Raw genomic sequence first — 21,105 nt, 5'->3', positions numbered from 1 at the left:
TTGGGGGGGGATAACCGACACTGGTTACCCCAGGCTGCACTTTTTTTGCCCAAAGAGGAAGGTGGACAAGGGCTGGTTCGCCTAGAGAGCAGAACTGTGTCTCGTTTGGCTCTTGATGAAGGCGGTCACACTTTCTCCCTCTCCCTTATCTTTCCTGCTTGGCTTTCTCGTGCCTCTGTCTAGTCTTGTCTACTTGTCTCCCTTTACACTGGAAGAGTCTTACAGTCTGTTCTCAAACACCTAAAAGAAGAATTACGGATTTGATCAACTGGTCCCTGAATGCAATTGACGCCCTCTTCTCCACGAGAAGCCTGGGTTCGGGAGAGCCCCCGTGCCCTTTATTCCATACAATTATTATTATTATCCCATACAAACACTTTTGAGCATTAACCATCCGGATGGGAGATGTGCATGAAGAGGGTCACAGCAGATCTCAAAATGTCAGACTGTTACTCAAACTCTTATATCCTCTGGTGGCCCCCACCTAGCCATAAAACCAACAATCAGAAAAGCAAGGCCACGATTGTCTGCAAACAGTATTCTCTTTATAAATCAGCAGGATGGAATGTCATAAAACAGTGTAACTCATTCACAGTAAATCAGCAGTATAATGTAATACAAATCAGTCTAATAAATCTTATAGTTGTCACCTTCTTCTAAGTCAGGAGTATAATGCAAACTAAACTACATAATGATTACACCATCTATAATAAGTATAAGTGTAATGTGGCCTACAGCAGTATCATGATTCAACCATTCTTTGATTAAAAGTATAATGTAACATATGACAGTATAATAACCTCACACTCATTAGATGCAGCACGGATGACATCTTGGAGAAGCTTGCGGCTGCTGTGAGTACTGAGACTCTGACAACATCTGACAACATCTGGGAGAGGCTCGCGGCTGTCGTGAACACTGGTGGTGAGAGACCAGTGATGGACCTTAGACGACTGTAAAATTGACATGCAGTGGTTCGCGCTAAAGAAAGAACAGCACCGTTATTTCATGCGGCTACCATATCGGCGCCAGCTGCGGTCTGGAGGCTGGAGCTGAACATAGCAAACAATCTCTCCCCTGATAGCAAACTGTGTTTAGACTGTTAGACTTTTCCAAACGCCTTGGTATGCTGATCTCCAAGGCCGAGTCGGAACGGCGGGTGTGTATGTAGCTGCTGAGGGACAGAGTGCAGATGCAAGTGATTTGTGTCCATTTTGTGAGGAAACAAAGAGTTTGTGAGCAAGTCCTACAATAATAACAGTAAGATTTTGAGAAAGCCCCCCAAAATAGCTAAGTTTTGATGAATAGATTGTGTGTACAGAGCGTAAATTGAGTGAGTTAGAAGCATTTGTTGGGAGGTGAGAGAGCAGATTGAGATGGGCTGTTGAGCAGCTGAGAGAGCTGATTGTGGCAGTGTTTTGCTGAGAAGAGAGAAGAGGAAAGAAAGAGCAAGTGTCATTATTTGAAAGAGAGAAAGATGGCGGGCAGGCCGCCTTTGCGCAAAGAAAAAGGAAAAGAAAAGGGCAAAAGAGTGAGGGGCTCCGGTTCTTTAAGCGCAGCCCAGAAGCCCACTAGCTGCTGAGGGACAGCGTGGATTCGAACCAGCGACCTCAGGTGTCACACACGAGCTAGTAGCCTGGCAGTATACTCCTGCGCCACCTGCGCAAGCCGGAAGAATCGGGACATATTTGGTATATTTAAGTTCTATAAACATGCTCCTACGCAGGGGCGATTTTAGCCCATTTCTGGGGGTGCTTCAGCTCCCCCAAAATGAATCAAAGCACCCCCAAAGATTTCTTACTTCTTTTTTTTTTTTTTTTGACAATATTTGCTGTTTGTGTGACACACTACTAAAAATATAAAAAGCATACAGTACTTGGTTGAGACGGAACATTTGAACAACAAAAGTATAGAGAACCCCTCCCCCCTCCCAAAATGGTTTGTTCCAGCTCGCCCCCACTCTGGCTCTAGGGTCGTTGCTGCCACAGCGATGGTAGCTGAGACGCAGCGGAGCGGAGGTGGATTGGCTGGATTAAAACAGGACATATTAGCAGCATTTAACCTTCAGTTACTCTTTATGTAGTTAGGTAGGAGTCGTGTTTCTTTTTAGCTGAAAAACCTTACACCCAGGTAACCTGCAGTGCTGAAAACGTGTTTTCCAATGATGTTTGCTACCCTACAATCCGTCCTACTCTGTAGTAAATTCTGCGACATTTGACCGTCCTGTTGCTCCCACTGAAATGTATACAGCCTATTTAAAATCTAAAACTTAAAATTGTCCGTAGCCTGCCGTTGTTACCACTGTCCTGTTTGAAATGGATACTAACTAGCTAACTGACTGAATGCCCATTAACCTTATAACTCCTGTTGTGTGTGTGTGTGTTTGTGTACAGAGAGACAGCCAGGTTCATAATGGATATAAGGAAGGCTTTTTCAAAAACAGGAGCCACATTCAGGTAAAAGTGTAAGAACAAATGATCCATCAATAAAGGATAATGTTGGATCAGTGTTTCAATATTTTATATCTTTTATTAGATGTTCATGTGGTTTGGTTATTTGCCTTTTGGTTGAAAGTACACTGAGAGAGGACTTTTCGTTAGTGATCTTAATAATTTTTTTTTTCACATGAATGTAATTTTTTCATCTAATTGAATACAATCTATTTGTGTATGATTGTCAGTCCAAAGAGGGAGAGAGGAAAGAGGGGAACGTGAGGAGAAAGTACAAGGTGAGGAAGAACCAGGTAAGAAAACAGACAGGGAACAGTGACAGGCAAAAGAGAAACTATGAAACTGACGAAGAGAAAAAACCTGATTTTACTCATACAGTCTGGAAGTTGTGTCCTCCCTATATTAAAGCTGCTATCTGCAAAACAAACTGGGTTGAAACATTTTTGACCCTCTTTAACAACATTCCAACATAACATTATCATTGATTGGGGAGATTAAAATGAATGATATATTTTTATGTGGTTCAGCCACAACTCTACTAAAACCTCAGCCAGTAATAGGTAGGCCAACTTTTGGACTGTCCAGTTGTGTGTATGACTGCCGCATACAGACCCCCTTATCAGTGTTTCTCAAACTTTTTACAGTGCACACCACCTGAGAAAAATGTCAAGCTCTCCCAAGTACCACTATGAAAGCATGAAACTCATAAATCTTACAACACAAAATTAGTATTATTAAATTAGTATCTGCAGTAAAGATTTTTTCATACATTGTATACATTCTACCACAGGCAAAGTTGCCTCCATTTTTATAGTACTTGTTGACCACCTCCACCTCCTCTCTCTCTATCTGAACTGTCAGTGGACCTGGTCTGGACCTCCCGAAGTCCACAACCAGTTCCTTGGTCTTTGAAGTGTTGAGTTGCAGGTGGTTTGTGTGACTCCATGTAACAAAGTTTCTCACAAGACTCCTGTACTCCTCTTCCTGGTCATCCTAGATGAGGGGTAGGCAACTCCAGGCCTCGAGTGCCGGTGTCCTGGAGGTTTTAGATGTGTCCATGATCCATCACAGCTGATTTAAAGGGCTAAATGGCTCCTCAGCATTTCTTGAAGTTCTCCAGAGGCCTGGTAATGAACTAATCATTTGATTCAGGTGTGTTAACCCAGGGTGTGATCTAAAACCTGCAGGACACTGGCACTCGAGGCCTGGAGTTGCCTACCCCTGTCCTAGATACACCCCATGATGACTGTGTCGTCCACAAACATCTGAGATTCAGAGTTGTAGCAGACATCAGAGGTGTACAGGGTGGAGAGAAGAGGGGACAGCACAGTTCCCTGTGGTGCTCCTGTGCTGCTGACCACAGTGTCAGACGTGACGTCCTTCAGCTTGACGTACTGTGGTCTGTCAGTGAGGTAGTTGGTTTTTAATAGTATTCATTTATTTCTCCTCTGACTTTGGCCTGGGTCTTGCGGTTCCAGTGAAAGGAAATCTTAACGCTTCAGGTTACCAAGACGTTTTGGACCAGTCTGTGCTTAAAACACTGTGAGAACAGTTTAGGGAGGGTGTTTTTCCCTTCCAACACGACTGTGACCTAATGCACAAACATGGTCCATAAAGACATGATTGAATGTGTCTGGCATAGAAGCAGAGTGGCTTGCTTTGAGCCCTGATCTTAACTCCTAGATCACCATTGTGATGAACCAGAATGAACCCCTCAGTTTCTTGCACCGTCACAATGAGGCTTTTTCCACCGAGCCTCTGAAAAACACTGGCAAAGGAGCTCCTCTGGGCTTTTACCACGTCCAGAATGTGAGTGCACACACACACATCTGCACCTACACACACACTAACTGTGCTTCAACGATTTTATTCTAACTCAGTTTGTCAAACCCTTTATTTTTATCTGTTGGAGCAGATTTCTGTCGAAGTTACAGAGTCTTTTATTGAGAACATCAAGAGCAAGCCCGTCGTGTTTGAAGTGTTCAGCCACTACCAGCAGCACCCGCTGCACCTCCATGGCCAGGACGTGAACAGGTTGGTGGGGGTCAAACAGCAGATCCAGTCATGCAGTGATAATTCATATTTAATGCAGCAGATTTTGTTAGAAATGTGTAAACGATTGTATTCTAATCACATTGGCTAATTTTATATGCATATATAAATAAAAGGTATTTTTATTAAGTCAACATTCCTCCAACAGCATCCAGGAAATACTATCCTATTCCCATCCGTTGCTTAGAAACTGTCCTGAGGAGACAGCTTCAGGATCAATGACATGTCATTCACACCAATGAAGACGTGAGTAGAGCAGTTTTCAAGTGTAATAACATTCCTTTCGATCATATTGAGTATAGACGAATGCAACTGTGAGCTTTAGCGATTAGCCCGTTTCAACAGGACCGTGATCCTGATGTGTGAGACAGCAAGGTGCTGCCACTGGTGTTGTAATCTGTGATTTAGTTCCTCCTAATATTTCAGTTTGCTTCCAGTATCTATCCTCTGTGATTACTGGCTCTATAGACAGATTTAATAGAAGTGTGTGAGCTTCTATTGTGTGAGCTACTGGCTCAGTATAAAGGGTCAGTAGTGTTTTCACGTCACCTATCCATCCTCCATTCAGTCACCCAAAGCATGTAGTAAATACTCCTCACTTTTATTCATCTTCTCTTCAATTCAGAAAATTTTCAGCTTGATAACATTGAGCTTCTGTGTGTGTGTGTGTGTGTGTGTGTGTGTGTGTGTGTGTGTGTGTCAGTTCCAGCCACCAAGTTGAACACCATCACCAAATCCAACCTGGGTCAGTGTGTCAGCAAGTACGACCTGCTGGTCTGGTTTGAGATCAGCGAGTTGGAGCCCACTGGAGAGTGAGTATCCACCTGGAGTGTTATATTCACGCACAAGCTTTAAAGGAACCATAAAAATGATCTCCATGAAGAATATTATAAGTTGGGATGCTGTGTCTCCTCCTCCCTCCATGCACAGGTGCATTCCAGCCATCGTGGATCACAGTGGAGGCCTGCCCTGCCATGGTACCTACCTGCTGCACCAGGTACAGGATTGGTGCACATGTTGTTTTCTTATTAAAATGGCCTGTATTTGTATAGCACTTTACTAGTCCCTAAGGACCCCAAAGCGCTTTACACATCCAGTTCACATTCACGCACTGGTGATGGCAAGCTACAGCCCCCCTGGGGTGCACTGACAGAGGCGAGGCTGCCGGACACTGGCGCCACCGGGCCCTCTGACCACAACCAGTAGTCAGACAAGGGTGAAGTGTCTTGCCCAAGGATACAACTACCGAGACTGTCCGGGCCGGGGCTCGAACCGGTTTACAAGGCGAACTCCCAACTCTTGAGCCACGATCGCCCGCTTACTCACACAGTGGTAACTGCTTCCTTTGTACACAGTTTAATATCTTCTTTTAAAGCGTAATGTTGCTCTAGCTGTGCTCACTGTGATCCTGAGCTCCTGTTATGTTTGCTGCAGGATCAAGGGTGACCCTCATCCACGAGAAGGGCAGCGAGATATTTTCAGTCTGGAAAGATGAATCTGTCGGGCTTTAGGCTGCTTCTCACTTTAAGCAGTTCATGCTGTAGCTGTAGCTGATGGACCAAAAAATTGCATTTCATATTTTAGACATTCAGCTGCTGACTCTGAAGCCAACAGGGCTCTTGAGTGTGGATGATTGTGTTGGTACTGGATGCTGTGATCAAACAGCTGTTCTGATCTGTCTTCATTCATGCCTGTCGATATTAAGCCTCCTAAGCTCCAAAAAAGCAATATTTGGAGGCAACACCCTTTTTACTACTTTTCTGTATTTGTTTGTGATTGTGTGACACTGAACCACAGTGCTATGTATATCCTCTGTAACACTCAGACGTTTCCAGATCAATGTTTTCCCCCTCAGCTGTTTCTCACTATAGAGTCTTACCTCAGGAACAATGAGGCCAATGAGGCACCAGCAGAGCATATCTGGCTCTCAGTCTGTGGCTGATAGTGCCCCCTGCTGTTAATAACAGGAACAGTGTAACCTTGTATAGAGCTCATAGTGATGGTCTTAAGATTGCTGCTGCAAGGCAGTCATTTGTATCCATGTGTGCTGTATATATTCTGAGCATATGCAGTTATGTGAGCTCTCAGGTTTTATGTTTTAGGACATAATTAAAAATAAATCAGGTCCTTAGTAGGTCTTAATATGAGGTAAATGCAACCTCAGATGAACAACACATAACACGTTATACCACGTCATTATTTATTTAACAAACACTCAGCCGAAATTCAGATGTTTAAAAAACTAAGTACATCCAAGACTATTTCCATAATTAGTTAAGAGGGTCAGTATTAGCCAAGTGCTAATCAAATGCACTAGATCAGCGGTCCCCAACCCCCGGGCCTCGGACCGGTACCGGTCCGTGAGTCGTTTGGTACCGGGCCGCAAGAGTTGAGGCTCAGGTGTGAAATGTATGGTTTTCAGGGTTTTTATCAGTTTTCAGCGTTATTTTGTTATCGTTTTTATCGTTAACTCGGTTTTCCTGGGTCTTTTCACGTGTGTTATGAATAAATCGTGATGATTATTTGGGCTTTTTTTGCTGCCAAAGAACCTGCAAAGTGTCTAGGTCACTGAGTGAGCCATGAAGTACTCTAGAGTCAAATGAGATCATCGTTGGGTCAGTGACTCCAGAGCGCAGCAGCAAAGCAACAACAGAGTGATGCTGCAGTGGCTCAAAGTTGAGACTTCAACATGATTGAACGTTAAGAAAGCTGTGAATGAATAAATATCTGCAAACTTCAATGAACCAAAGAAACATTGTAAAGACAAATGGGCCACAAATCCGTCCACACTGCTGTGAAACACTAATAAAAAACGATTACCTCAAGTTTTTGCTGCTAAAGTTGGTTCCATCAGCTGCTGAATCACAGGTACTCACAGGTCACATGTACTTGGTTATAGTCATTTGTGCATTTTGGGTTGTTTTAAATAAATAATGATGTGTTGTAATAATCTAGATCCAGAACCTTAGACTGCTTTTTCACGTGTCTGTAAATGAATTTCTCTCTTATCATTGTCCCGATTGGTGTCGGCTGACACTTGACACTCTGTGGCTCCTGATTTATCTGTTGTCAAGGTCTCACCTCAGTGCGATTCCTCACGTTTTGTCATGATTCAAGGATGAATGTGAACACCGCTTCAGTCACTGTGTTCACTTCCTGATATGTCAGAACTCTGCTCACGTCACTCACTTTTTTTTTTAGCAACATGACACACTGCTGTAAACAGACACCCTGTAATGTTAGCACCAAGTAGGACTTCATAAAAAATAATGCTGTTAAACTAACTTTTCCTCTTTCTGTCTATACTCGTATACTCTATACTCGACACTCATGTTCTCTAGTTCAAGCAGAAATGATGTGGATCGATTCAAATTCCTGAACCTGGATGATTTCAGCTGGAAACAAACCAACTCTGCTTCTTCCTCAGAAAAACAAGCACTCTCTTAAAAAAAAAAAATAAATGAATCAAATCTCTTCTTTTCAGATCTGTTGTGTCCAAGAAGGGTTTTCTAAGCTTCGTGGAGCCTCGCTCTAACTCATAGGTGAAGCATTTTGTGGTTGTTCGCCGGCCCTACGTCTTCATCTACAACAGCGACAAGGACCCCGTGGAGCGAGGCGCCGTCAACCTCTCCACAGCACAGGTGGAATACAGCAAAGACCAGCAGGCCATGCTTAAGGTTTGAGGCAGGATAGAGAAAGGCTCGATGTAACACGTTTGTTTTTAATGAGATTCATTCAAATGGTTTTGGTGCACGTTGGCCAATTTTGGACACATTGAATGATGAAATGGCAAATGGACTGGGATTTATCATTTGAATGAACATGAATATAATGTGATGTTTTCTTTTCAGATGCCCAACACATTTGCAGTGTACACAAAACATCGAGGCATCCTCCTGCAGGCCAACAATGAGAAAGACATGAACGAATGGCTGTACGCTTTTAGTCCTCTGCTAGCAGGAAGGATAAGGTACACACACACGCTCCTCTCACACCACAGTCAAACGTGCAGCTTCTGCACCCTTCAAAAACATTCCCTTCTCCTCACAACATAAAACTCTCCCCGCAGATCTAAGCTGGCGAGGCGGCGCAGCGGCCTGACGAAGAACTGAGCGGGCGGAGCGGTTCCACTGTCGTCCACGTCATACGTAGATCCTCCTCAATCTGTGTACATACGCCGCCTCTAAACCCCCAATAGTGCCAGTGTCAGTTAGTGAGTCAGTAAAATACTCATGCATTTGTGTTAACATTAAAACTGCAGACTAACTAGAGACAAACAAGCGAGGATCGCTTCATATCTCAGCAGTTTAAAAAAACAAACAATGACCAATTGTTCCTGCAGGAGTAGATTTGGGCCCCTTTTTGCTTTTTCATCCCAAGGAATATAAACAAGGTTACAAGGAGATGAGGAGGAGGAGGACTAGGAGGATGAAAACGAACTAAGGAGAAAACTTGATTTGTACATCGGGTGTGTTCTGGGATCAGTGTGTTAGTTAACCCTCATTTAACACATTCCTCTCTGCTCCTCTAGCTTGCTCTATCTCACTGAGAATCAGAAGCCTTGACATTTACTGCTATTAACTTTACACTCTTGTTGTCAAGACGCAAAGAAAACACAGTGAAAAGGTTAGAAGGACGTAAGGAAAAAAGAATGAAGGTGCAATGTTTCTTTAGTTTTTTTGCTTTGACGGCAGTGGTTAGCCAGCAAAGCTGCTTTTAAATGGCCCGCAGGACAGATTACGATGTAGTCCCATGACTCCCCTCGCTGTCACACCAGCGTCGGCTGAAATCTCTGAAGTGAAGTACTCGTGTTCAGCTGTCTGTTACATATAGATAAAAAATAAAGCTCTGACGTGACCTCGGGTCAGCCAGCCTGACAGTCAGAGAAACAGAAACGTGCTGGATTGTGGATCTCTGAGCTGCACATCAAAGATGCACCTATGCACAGATCAAGTCTCAAAAGTGCAATGTACCTCATATACATGTTGATGCGAAGCGCTGCCAGAGCAAACGTTTCCACTTCATTTGCAGAGGTGTTTTTATTTTGGATTGTGTATTTATTGTTTGCAATGTATATGTATTTGTTTGCAGCTCTTTGCACATATTAATAAAAGGTTGAACTAACTGATCAGATAAAGTCTGTGCGGTTTAGTTGTTCCACTCATATTAAACCAAATGAAAGGAAAAGGAGACCTAACATGTAACCCCTGCACCTCCACTGAGGAGGTGAGTTACATTAGTGCTTCCTCTTTATTAGAAAGTGGTTTGAGTGAATTAGAAGTCTGTTGTTTTTTTGGAGGAGATCTACTCATTAGTCATGCTAGGCATCCATCTGAACTCTATCAAAATAAAGGTGTATTTTAACTCATTTTAATTTTTTAATATCAGAGATATAGGACTATACAAAGTAGCTGGTGACATCTAAAACGACAGCAGACTTATTGTGTCTTTCTTCACCTCATCACTTTTTTCTGTGTTTGTTTTTCTGTTGATGCCTTTCAAACAAAACTAGCCGTGATATTTCCCACCTTCCCCCTCTGAAATTTAATATCAGTTAACCCCAGATGTGTCATGCAGATATCCTAATTCTGTGTATGGTAATCTTGCACCATTGAACTGTTAGTGAATGAGGCAACAATAAAAGTGGGAAACGTGCATTAGCAGATGAAGTGCTGCCTGCTTATTTCCTGCTTTATGTGAGCTTCTGCTGTAGTTTATTATGTGCTTTTAGTCCCAAGAAACCAGCCTTTTACTGTGGCGCACAATAAGATCTTCTGATGTTTGGTGTCATCTTCCTGTGATCTCCTGTGAACAGGTGGATTAATTCACTTCAAGTTTATGTATGTAGAACCAAATCACAGCAGGGGCTGAACACTGTAAAGACTCTAGAATAATTATGGAGGCACAACATTTAAAGCTCCAGTCCTTCTATCCCACATACCTAAAAGTTAGTTATATGATAAATAGCCCCGTGTTTGTTTACTTGATTTGTAAAATGCAAAGTGGTGACTTTTTCTTTTCAACTACGTCCTCGTATGGAGACATGTTTCTTTTTAATGGCATAAAACAAGTCATTGTTTACAAAAATGTACATTTTATTGGGCAGAATGAGGTAAACAGTGAAGAAAAGTATGAGAAAACAGAGCATAGGATCTCCGGAGACTGTGGCAACTAGAATTATTGTATACATGTGTGTGTATTAAGGACTGACACAGACAAAGAACTAATCATACAATGAAGCAATGTCATTTTAAAATGTTTATTTATAAACAGGATAAAACCATTCAAGTATTGAGTCATGAATAAAACAGCACCCTCTGATCTGCTAATTGGGAAACAGAGGATGTCAGTGTGTTTTTCAGTGCTAGTCCAAATTGAGTGAGAGGACTTTACATTTGAATAGATTCGATTACAAGTTATATTTGGCTTTAATTGAATGCAGTTCAGTTTGATTTAAATCAAGCCAATTCACAACATATAAACTTGAAATATATGGTAAGATAAAGGTTGTGCAATAATACAGAGAAAGCCCCAACAATCAAATGATCCCCTATGAGCAAGCACTTGGCAACAGTGGGAAGGAAAAACTCCATTTTCGGCAGAACCAGGCTCAGGGAGGGCGGCCATCTGCCTCCACCGGTTGGGGGTGGGGTAAGAAAATGAAACTAAACTATAGGAAGACAAATAGGAAAGATGTTCATGATATATATGAAACTTTCTGCTAGCCCTGACTAAAATATTGTTTTTGACAGGAAAGTATTGTTTCATTCATCCATTTAGAGACAATCTGAACCATTTAAGGTGAAGGATTAAGCCTCAACCTAACCCGATTTAGTACTTTGACTTGCAAAGTACTTTTCAACTCTAATAATTGCTAAGAGTATATTTCTTATCATCTATTGGTCATCTGACCTGAGAAACTTCAGTTAACATTATAACACAGAAGTGATTGTCTGATCAGAAACTGTTTATTCCACCAGGTGGACAGCAGGAATAAGACAAACCAGATACTAAGAAATAAATTATACAATAAAATATTCTCAATATGCTAAAATTCCCACCGAGACTAGATAAGATTATTCTAAAACTGGTCAAAATACAATTCTCTTCGTGCACAAAAATCCCACCCAGTCCCACAACCCAGGACGAATATTCCTTGTGTGTTCTTGAGCTGGACAGAAATTCCTCTTGCTGAGCGGGGTCCAGGCCAGCCTCGTGCCAGGCAGACGAGGAGCCTCCTGTCCCAGTCTCGTCCGTCCACTGGGCCCATCACATCCCAGCCCAGTTAGCATTCTGCACTGGAGTCCGTCGCTCGATACCACCGCGGCTCCCCTCACGTCATCACCTGTAAGTAAAAACAAATAGGAGCCAGAACCATCATCCCGGAAGCTGCCCTGGCTTATAGCCATGGCGACCCTCTCCCAACACGGCTGCACCCACTGAACAACAGTGAGACACTACTCACAAATGCAGGCAGTGCTATACATCTGATTTAATCAGATTACAAACAGAAAATGGGATGATCCGTCACAAACTTCGACAATTTACTGTTTTTAATCCGCACAGTGATTTTGGTTTGTGCTGATATCTTTGGAAAAAGGTTTCTTGACTGACAAGTTGGGATCTAACATCACAAACTGACATCTGGTAACACGATGTACCAAATGAAAATGGGTCTCTGTAGATGTCATCGTTCCCTTGCCCTCTTTTGCTGGCCTGCTTCTTTCTCTCTCTCCTCTTTCGGTGTATGCCTGTGTTGTTGTCCGTGTGCTTGTCTTTTTTAGGGGATGCTCCTCCACCTTCCTGTCCCTCGGTCACTTGTCAACAATCAGCTGATTACTCGCCTGTTCCTCATGAGGTCTTCACGCTGGCTTCTAAACAACCAGATCATTGCATTACCAAGGTATCATGCCACAGTCATGTCACATTTTCCATCAGTTCTTGCCTTTGCTCACTCTCTGTTTCTGTGCAGACGTTTCAACGTTACGGCTCTCCGCAACCTTCTGTGACAGTGTCTGAGTGTGCCTTCAGACAACCTTCACTACCTCTGCCCCGTCTCCTGGAGCCCACAGTGTTTATCCTGTATTCATAACTATCTGCAAATAAACCTCTAAACCTTTACCACAGTGTGTCATCATCATTCTGTTGTTTTCATAACAGTACACTGTAGAAATATTGGACTGTGTATTAGGTATTGAGGTCATAGTGAATGTAGTTTATTAGTGTGTGTCGTAGTATGATTTTGTTGTTGATAGGATCAATTTTTTTGGGGGGGGGATAACCAACACTGGTTACCCCAGGCTGCACTTTTTTTGCCCAAAGAGGAAGGTGGACAAGGGCTGGTTCGCCTAGAGAGCAGAACTGTGTCTCGTTTGGCTCTTGATGAAGGCGGTCACACTTTCTCCCTCTCCCTTGTCTTTCCTGCTTGGCTTTCTCGTGTCTCTGTCTAGTCTTGTCTACTTGTCTCCCTTTACACTGGAAGAGTCTTACAGTCTGTTCTCAAACACCTAAAAGAAGAATTACGGATTTGATCAACTGGTCCCTGAATGCAATTGACGCCCTCTTCTCCACGAGAAGCCTGGGTTCGGGAGAGCCCCCGTGCCCTTTATTCCATACAATTATTATTATTATTCCATACAAACACTTTTGAGCATTAACCATCCGGATAGGAGATGTGCATGAAGAGGGTCACAGCAGATCTCAAAATGTCAGACTGTTACTCAAACTCTTATATCCTCTGGTGGCCCCCACCTAGCCATAAAACCAACAATCAGAAAAGCAAGGCCATGATTGTCTGCAAACAGTATTCTCTTTATAAATCAGCAGGATGGAATGTCATAAAACAGTGTAACTCATTCACAGTAAATCAGCAGTATAATGTAATACAAATCAGTCTAATAAATCTTATAGTTGTCACCTTCTTCTAAGTCAGGAGTATAATGCAAACTAAACTACATAATGATTACACCATCTATAATAAGTATAAGTGTAATGTGGCCTACAGCAGTATCATGATTCTACCATTCTTTGATTAAAAGTATAATGTAACATATGACAGTATAATAACCTCACACTCATTAGATGCAGCACGGATGACATCTTGGAGAAGCTTGCGGCTGCTGTGAGTACTGAGACTCTGACAACATCTGACAACATCTGGGAGAGGCTCGCGGCTGTCGTGAACACTCATGGTGAGAGACCAGTGATGGACCTTAGACGACTGTAAAATTGACATGCAGTGGTTTGTACTAAAGATGGCACTAAAGGTGGCAGAGGAAAAATGTTTAACACACATGTGATGTCCACATACGTGGACGCCAGGTCCTAGGAGGTTATTTGTTAACGAGATTGGGTGAAAGTAACTCAGTCTAACTCTGATCAGCTGTACGGAAACAAACAAAATAAACAAACAGACTCTTCCTATCAGAAGTCATCAACTCAAAAACTGTTCAGCCCGCACTGCGCTCATAGTACAAACCGGATTCCAAAAAAGTTGGGACACTAAACAAATTGTGAATAAAAACTGAATGCAATGATGTGGAGATGGCAAATGTCAATATTCCATTCAGAATAGAACGTAGATGACAGATCAAAAGTTTAATCCGAGAAAATGTATCATTTTAAAGGAAAAATATGTTGATTCAAAATTTCACGGTGTCAACAAATCCCAAAAAAGTTGGGACAAGTAGCAATAAGAGGCTGGAAAAAGTAAATTTGAGCATAACGAAGAGCTGGAAGACCAATTAACACTAATTAGGTTAATTGGCAACATGACTGGGTATAAAAAGAGCTTCTCAGAGTGGCAGTGTCTCTCAGAAGCCAAGATGGGTAGAGGATCACCAATTCCCACAATGTTGCGCAGAAAGATAGTGGAGCAATATCAGAAAGGTGTTACCCAGCGAAAAATTGCAAAGACTTTGCAGTTATCACCATCAACTGTGCATAACATCATCCGAAGATTCAGAGAATCTGGAACAATCTCTGTGCGTAAGGGTCAAAGGCGTAAACCCATACTGGATGCCCGTGATCTCCGGGCCCTTAAACGACACTGCACCACAAACAGGAATGCTACTGTAAAGGAAATCACAGAATGGGCTCAGGAATACTTCCAGAAATCATTGTCAGTGAACACAATCCACCGTGCCATCCGCCGTTGCCAGCTGAAACTCTACAGTGCAAAGAAGAAGCCATTTCTAAGCAAGATCCACAAGCTCAGGCGTTTCCACTGGGCCAGGGATCATGTAAAATGGAGTGTGGCAAAATGGAAGACTGTTCTGTGGTCAGACGGGTCACGATTCCAAGTTCTTTTTGGAAATGTGGGACGCCATGTCATCCGGACCAAGGACAAGGACAAGGACAACCCAAGTTGTTATCAACGCTCAGTTCAGAAGCCTGCGTCTCTGATGGTATGGGGTTGCATGAGTGCGTGTGGCATGGGCAGCTTGCATGTCTGGAAAGGCACCATCAATGCAGAAAAATATATTCAGGTTCTAGAACAACATATGCTCCCATCCAGAAGTCATCTCTTTCAGGGAAGACCCTGCATTTTTCAGCAAGATAATGCCAGACCACATTCTGCATCAATCACAACATCATGGCTGCGTAGGAGAAGGATCCGGGTACTGAAATGGCCAGTCTGCAGTCCAGATCTTTCACCTATAGAGAACATTTGGCGCATCATAAAGAGGAAGGTGCGACAAAGAAGGCCCAAGACGATTGAACAGTTAGAGGCCTGTATTAGACACGAATGGGAGAGCATTCCTATTGCTAAACTTGAGAAACTGGTCTCCTCGGTCCCCAGACGTCTGTTGAGTGTTGTAAGAAGAAGGGGAGATGCCACACAGTGGTGAAAATGGCCTTGTCCCAACTTTTTTGGGATTTGTTGACACCATGACATTTTGAATCACCATATTTTTCCCTTCAGATGATAAATTTTCTCAGTTTCAACTTTTGTTCCGTGATTTATGTTCTATTCTGAATCAAATATTGACATTTGCCATCTCCACATCATTGCATTCAGTTTTTCAGTTTTTATTCACAATTTGTTTAGTGTCCCAACTTTTTTGGAATCCGGTTTGTACTAAAGTCAGTACTAAATCTGATTTAAACTGTTGTAACCAAACTATACAATCCAGCAGCAAGCAGTCAAAATTCAATAAAACCTTCCCGTTGTATACTCATGGATGAATTGTAGTATTTACAAAACTCGTATATATCCAAAAGCTGATGAAACAATTTCCCAGCAGCAGCTCTGAGTGAATAAATGACTGTTTACAGACTTAACGTGTCTGTACTTGTCAGTTCATCAATGAAAATATGAATAACAAATTTAAAAATATTCCAGCTGATGACAGGAGCTGACGAGTAGCCTAATTTACACGACAAGTTGAATCAGCTGACACTTGTACCAAAGATCACAAAAAACTATCAGCTTCATTTATCACAAAGTCCTACTTTGTGATTCTCTGAGACAGTTTGAAAAGCAGCCTCTAAGAAGGCATCCACACGGTGATTTTTCTGTGCTGATAGAAGAAATGTTAGTTTCAAGAGTCTTCACATTACAACCCAAAGAAGAAAATAATAGAACTATTTCTGAATGAAATAAGACTGTTGTTGGGCACCATCTTTCATTCTTTCACTATTAAGAGTTTAAAACTAAAGACGACTTGAATAATTTTGACTCATGTAATGAAAAGAGAGGTTTGTTTTACTTACCCTGAAGGCTCTGAGGACTGCTAATGGGTCATCGGCTGTGAGTCTCTGCAGGAGTGCTGGCCAGCAGCGATGAGCCATAGGCAGCAGTTCATTTTCCCTCTCACTCAGCACCTGAACGCACAACTCCAGCACGTCCAGTACCTAAAGACAAAGACGCACAACACGCCTAACAATTATCTCTGTTTTGATCCTGATTATATGTGAGCTGAAACTAATTACTGAGGTCTTCATTGAGAGCCCAAACTCCTGAGCAGGCACGACTTCAGCACAGACGTGACTTATTTCTGTTTCACTCCTGGACCAGACTGAATGTTTTTCCTTGATGAGCATTACACCACTGAACAGTCATCCACACAGTTCTGACAGGATGAATTGTACCAACGCTGGCGGTCCTACCTTCACAAGAATGATTATTTTTGTTATTAGTCCAACAGTTGACTCTACATAAAACTACCTTGAGTCGGAGCCTGAGGCTGGGATCAGACAGCAGATGAATGCAGCGCTCCTTAACATCCTTAGTGATGCTGAGGTGGGAGGGAAGCTCTGCTTTCACATCAGGACTACCAATATCTTCCACATCCTCACACTCAGTGGGAGGGACCTCTGCAATGGCAGCACATGTACAGTTAGACCGCCAGTTTAGCAGTGAGGTTCAGATTTCTATGACTCTTAATTACAGTGATCCATCTCCTCTACACTCTGAATCTAATATAACCACCACTACAACCTATAGCTTATATTCCACTGGCCCTTAGACAGACCCATTACCTCGGTCTTCGGTGTCATCGTCCTCTATTCCAATGCCCTCTGCCAGTTCTTTCTGGCGCAGAGCACTTGCCGGCCCCTGGCAGGTTGAAGCACAGACAGTCGATGGTTCAATTCTCACTCAATCACTCATTCCGAATCCTGTCTGTAGCTTCGGTCTGCTAGGGGGATTCCTGGCCTGCGCAGGGAATCCCGATCTCTTTTTTGGGGTGTTGGGGCCTTTATTTAGAAAGCTGGGACTATCTCCGTTGTCATGGCTACCAAGAACAACGCCAGCTTGGGGGAGAGCGGAGAGCCGATAAGCACAGACTCATTCATCCTTTCTCCACTTTCTTTTCACAGCTGCTGCTGCTGCTGCTGCTGTGGGAAACGCTGGGACTTGTGTGGCTATGCACTTTTTGTGTTGTTGGGAGCTTTTAAGGACCAGCCTTGAATTTTACACATTTGATAAGTGAAGACTGGATGTTTAGTGACGAGAGCTGGGATAATCTGGACAGAATCTGCAGCCTGCATCTCCAAATCAGAAATGGCTTTAGATCTGACGCTAGCAGACAGGCATGCATGTCTCAGGGTGATTACACACTAACACATTGTGATTAATCACACACATTTTTATACATTTTATTCAGATTAAAAAAAAAACCACACTATACAAAATGTGTTTTTGTGACAGGCTGCTAGTAACAAAGTGCTTAAAGATTTAAAATTGGTTCTTTCCCAAGTTTTCTGTTATGTGCACACACATTCCTTGACTTAGGTGCTTTTTAATTCTCCAATAATGGTCAGTGCAAAGTGTTTGCACAAACAAACAAAAAACATTACTCAGAAAATGGCCAGGTACAAGAACTGGACTACAAAGGAGTGGAAAAACCAGATAATGTCCAAAGAAATACTTCAGCGTGTGGCTCACGACTTTTGCACAGTACTGTAAATGTTATTAATAATGAAAGATGTCAAAATGTAGCTTTCTCATTTTTATTCTTTTCTTCTAGTGAAGGTGCCTCCTCCTTCTGACCTTAGGGTAACTAATTTCTCAGACAGTGACTGGGAAGCTGCAGCTGATGATGATGTTTCTTACCTCACTAAGTGGAGGCAACCTGAGACAGGTGGGGAAGAACTATTGGATTGTTGGAGTACATATTATGAAGTAAAAATACAATATGTCAATAAACTGTTGTCCTGTGTCTTAAGGAGTATCAGATATCACTGTCTGCACTCTATGGAGATGGAGCTCAGAGTGAAGCTGTGGCCATACGCTACAGCACCTGTGAGTCACACATTTTCTGATCCTGAACGTTTCTCAAACTCAGGAGGGGAGAGCCTGAAACCATTTACCTAAGTCGCATTAGCAGCAGTGTTCAGCCTAAAAAATACACAAGTTAAAAGTCATGCATTTGAGTCATGCATCCATATTATTTGTTTATTTATTAAATTATTTTCGAGACACTGTTAGTTGTTAGAAGCCAGTGTTTTAATGATAGGACATATATGACAGTAATGAGACAACCTAAGATATCCAAGATTACCACAAAAAAACACAAATAGAATCACAGAAAGCTTGTTTCTCTCCCGTTAGTCTATCGGCCCAGTTACCTTTTACTTTTCTGTGGTCAGTAGCCCTTCATGTCATATTCTGTCTCTATGTACAATATAGCATTACTAATACAATAACCTGTACGTAAATGAACTTCATTGTGTAACTGATGGCAGTTCTCAAAGCACTAGTCACTTAAAGGTTCAATTTCACATCTAAATTCTCATCTTTGAATAACTAGAACTCTGAGCTATGAAATAAATGTAGTGAGGTTAAAGTATCAAATTCTCTGTTATACTTTACATTTATTGTCCAAAAAACACTTTGCTCTGCTGCTGAAATAATTTCCTTCTATAAAGGAACAAAGTGAGTGTTAAACATAGAAGCTCTGCAACTGCCTGTTTAATGTCACCCATGATTTCTCAAAAAAAAATTACGTAAAAAAATCTCGACTCACCAATTTAACAGTGACACTTTTCTGTTTTACATAAAAAAGAATTAGACAAACTTGCCCAACATGTCAGTCATGCTCGGATTAAATCAGGGAGTCTGTGTCATGGTGACTGCAGTGACCACACACCTCTGTCTGTCCTTTACACTTCTGTGAAACACTTCCAAGCTGTGTTGTCTGTGTCTCAACACCACCATAGCTCAGACCCTCCTCTGTGATTTTGATGAGTCTTATCACTCTAAACGACATCATGAATCAAGCTGAGAGAGAAAGTCTCCAATTCACCTCATAACCTTCTTCAGTTGATCAGCTAGTGGAGAAAGAAAAAGAAGAAGAAACAAATAATAAACAAAATGTAAGAAACTCCAAATACGAGTGTGAGTATTAAAACTGACTTACGTAATGTGTGCTTCTCTCCTCGGCTCCAGTAGTGAGGCTGTGTTTGAAACCGCTTTTCTCCTCGCTCAGGGACTCACAAGCTTCTGACACTTCCTTCAGCATTTCCAACTCCTGAGAAGAGCACAGACCAGAGGACAACATGTCACTGTTTTTGTCCTACGAGAAGTGTCAGTTTATTAGTTACACTGACCTGATATCAGTAATGGAAAGAATCCTCACTCAAAAAGGTTCAGATTTTCAGCTTGTGTTAAAGATGTCAGAAGGTCGACATGGTACTTTTTTGGACGAATATGAAAGGGGAGGCGGGGGGTTTTGTTTTTGCTGACAGGCGGAGAGTGCTTTCGAGCTTTTTTTCTTATAAAACGCCGTTTTTACCGTTTCTTCCCGCAGTAAATATAAACAACGATAGTATTCAGGAAGAAAACCAAACATTGCATTTTTTTTATATCACAACTCTGGTTTTACGTGGCCTATCAACACAATTTAAAAACTGGTATAAAGTCCACACTTGTCCCGTCAATTGTTCCGTCTCTCCTGCTCGCACCTCCAATGGTTGTACACGTTGTCATTTACGTGGCTTCACTCCACATCAGCCACGCCGCTTTGCTAGCTAAAACACCGGTGTCGGCACATAAGGACGCTGTCATAGCCTGTCAACTACGTTGATTGGCTGCGTATATACGAATGTGAATCGCATTATTGGCTGGACTATGGGATAAGGTGGCATCGTTCTAATCCCATATGGGAGCAGCCAGTCACTTACTGACTCACACTGCAAAACAGAATTGTTAAAGTATTAATTTTAATTTCAATTCAGGTACTGTCAGTTTTTTTTTTTTGTGCGCAACGCAGATTTTCTGTGCGCAGAGACTGTGCCAGCAGTGCGCAATTGCGCACGTGCGCAGCTTAGAGGGAACATTGCCTATAGCTTATATTCCACTGGCCCTTAGACAGACCTATTACCTCTGTCTTCGGTGTCATCGTCCTCTATTCCAATGCCCTCTGCCACTTCTTTCTGTTTGCGGTAATTCAGCAGGAATTGGCGAATGCTGAGGTCTTCCTGGTCACTGGAGCTTTTCCTGGAGCTGGCAGACGTACTGGTCCTGCTACAAGTGGAAGGAAACCACCTCGCTAAAGGAAAAACAAGGCAACAATATGAGCATAGGTTTGGTTACAATAAAATAAGTCAGTTGATCAAAATCAGTGTGACACAGATGCTGATGTTTTTGAAAAGAGCCCATCAGTAACATTTAATTCATACATTTTTACTGCGAGGGCTTGTAAAACTTCTGTATGAATATTATTATGAATATTAATTCTACAACAGAAAACGACTCAGCAATTAAACCATCACGATGTATTAAATGTTTCCAAAGATACTGACAATTTCATAACGAGCAAATTATACATCCTGAAGTGTACTCCTTGATAGAAACTTTGAAGGGCACTGCAGAAAACAAAGTTAAGCAACATAAAAAAAATGTGGCAGAGCATGCAATGAGTCACATTTTCTTCCTTGTCCTCTTTGACTCCCAGTATACGTGAGACTCAAGCTGACATCACTGTTGAAATCTTACCCAGTGCCTTCATGAGCGCGTGCAGCGCGGAGCAGAAAAGAGCAGCTGTGCGCTCGTAGCTGAGATCCAGATCCTGAACGATGTCCCCGACCAGCAGGCTGCAGTCAGAGTGAGTCAACAGAACTGTCAACACCGGTGGAGCCTGGCCAACAAAACAGGATT

The 21,105-nt window shown here is 42.3% G+C and overlaps 2 protein-coding genes across 3 annotated transcripts; one reads left to right on the top strand and one right to left on the bottom strand.

The window, feature by feature from the left end:
- The first annotated feature begins 2,720 nt into the window (after positions 1–2,720).
- On the top strand, positions 2,721–9,821 carry LOC134618185 (kinesin-like protein KIF1B). Its single transcript, XM_065469614.1, has 9 exons — positions 2,721–2,743; positions 4,134–4,259; positions 4,366–4,484; positions 4,651–4,748; positions 5,206–5,314; positions 5,433–5,499; positions 7,987–8,179; positions 8,354–8,472; positions 8,572–9,821. The coding sequence occupies exons 2-4, from the start codon at positions 4,146–4,148 to the stop codon at positions 4,742–4,744; spliced, it is 327 nt and encodes a 108-aa protein (XP_065325686.1). The 5' UTR covers positions 2,721–2,743; positions 4,134–4,145; the 3' UTR covers positions 4,745–4,748; positions 5,206–5,314; positions 5,433–5,499; positions 7,987–8,179; positions 8,354–8,472; positions 8,572–9,821.
- Positions 9,822–10,745: 924 nt separating this feature from the next.
- Positions 10,746–19,461, bottom strand: LOC134618137 (TELO2-interacting protein 1 homolog). Of its 2 annotated transcripts, XM_063463431.1 has the most exons (7): positions 19,367–19,461; positions 19,097–19,277; positions 16,986–17,061; positions 16,672–16,820; positions 16,218–16,358; positions 13,575–13,722; positions 10,746–11,847 (listed from the first exon to the last, which is right to left on the bottom strand). In XM_063463431.1, exons 2-7 carry the CDS (start codon positions 19,217–19,219, stop codon positions 11,594–11,596), a joined length of 891 nt encoding a protein of 296 aa, XP_063319501.1. In that variant the 5' UTR covers positions 19,220–19,277; positions 19,367–19,461; the 3' UTR covers positions 10,746–11,593. The 2 variants fall into 2 exon arrangements, with proteins under 2 accessions (XP_063319501.1, XP_063319502.1); XM_063463432.1 differs by lacking the exon at positions 13,575–13,722 and having other exon boundaries at positions 11,732–11,847.
- Positions 19,462–21,105: the final 1,644 nt, after the last annotated feature.

The sequence above is a fragment of the Pelmatolapia mariae genome, linkage group LG20 (assembly GCF_036321145.2).
Source record: "Pelmatolapia mariae isolate MD_Pm_ZW linkage group LG20, Pm_UMD_F_2, whole genome shotgun sequence".
NCBI lineage: Eukaryota > Metazoa > Chordata > Actinopteri > Cichliformes > Cichlidae > Pelmatolapia > Pelmatolapia mariae.
Note: the sequence above shows the minus strand (reverse complement) of the source record. Positions and strands in the feature narration are given on the sequence as shown.

Coding starts and splice junctions, on each gene's coding strand:
- LOC134618137 (XM_063463431.1), bottom strand. CDS start 19,219: ATGATGTCGTTTAGAGTGATAAGACTCATCAAAATCACAGAGGAGGGT. Junction 17,062..19,096: donor AGTGTAAAGGACAGACAGAG/GTGTGTGGTCAC, acceptor TCAACCTGCCAG/GGGCCGGCAAGTGCTCTGCG. Junction 11,848..13,574: donor CCGTGCTGCATCTAATGAGT/GTGAGGTTATTA, acceptor TTTTACTTACAG/GTGATGACGTGAGGGGAGCC.
- LOC134618185 (XM_065469614.1), top strand. CDS start 4,146: ATGAACCAGAATGAACCCCTCAGTTTCTTGCACCGTCACAATGAGGCT. Junction 4,260..4,365: donor GCTTTTACCACGTCCAGAAT/GTGAGTGCACAC, acceptor CTGTTGGAGCAG/ATTTCTGTCGAAGTTACAGA. Junction 4,485..4,650: donor CATGGCCAGGACGTGAACAG/GTTGGTGGGGGT, acceptor TTCCTCCAACAG/CATCCAGGAAATACTATCCT.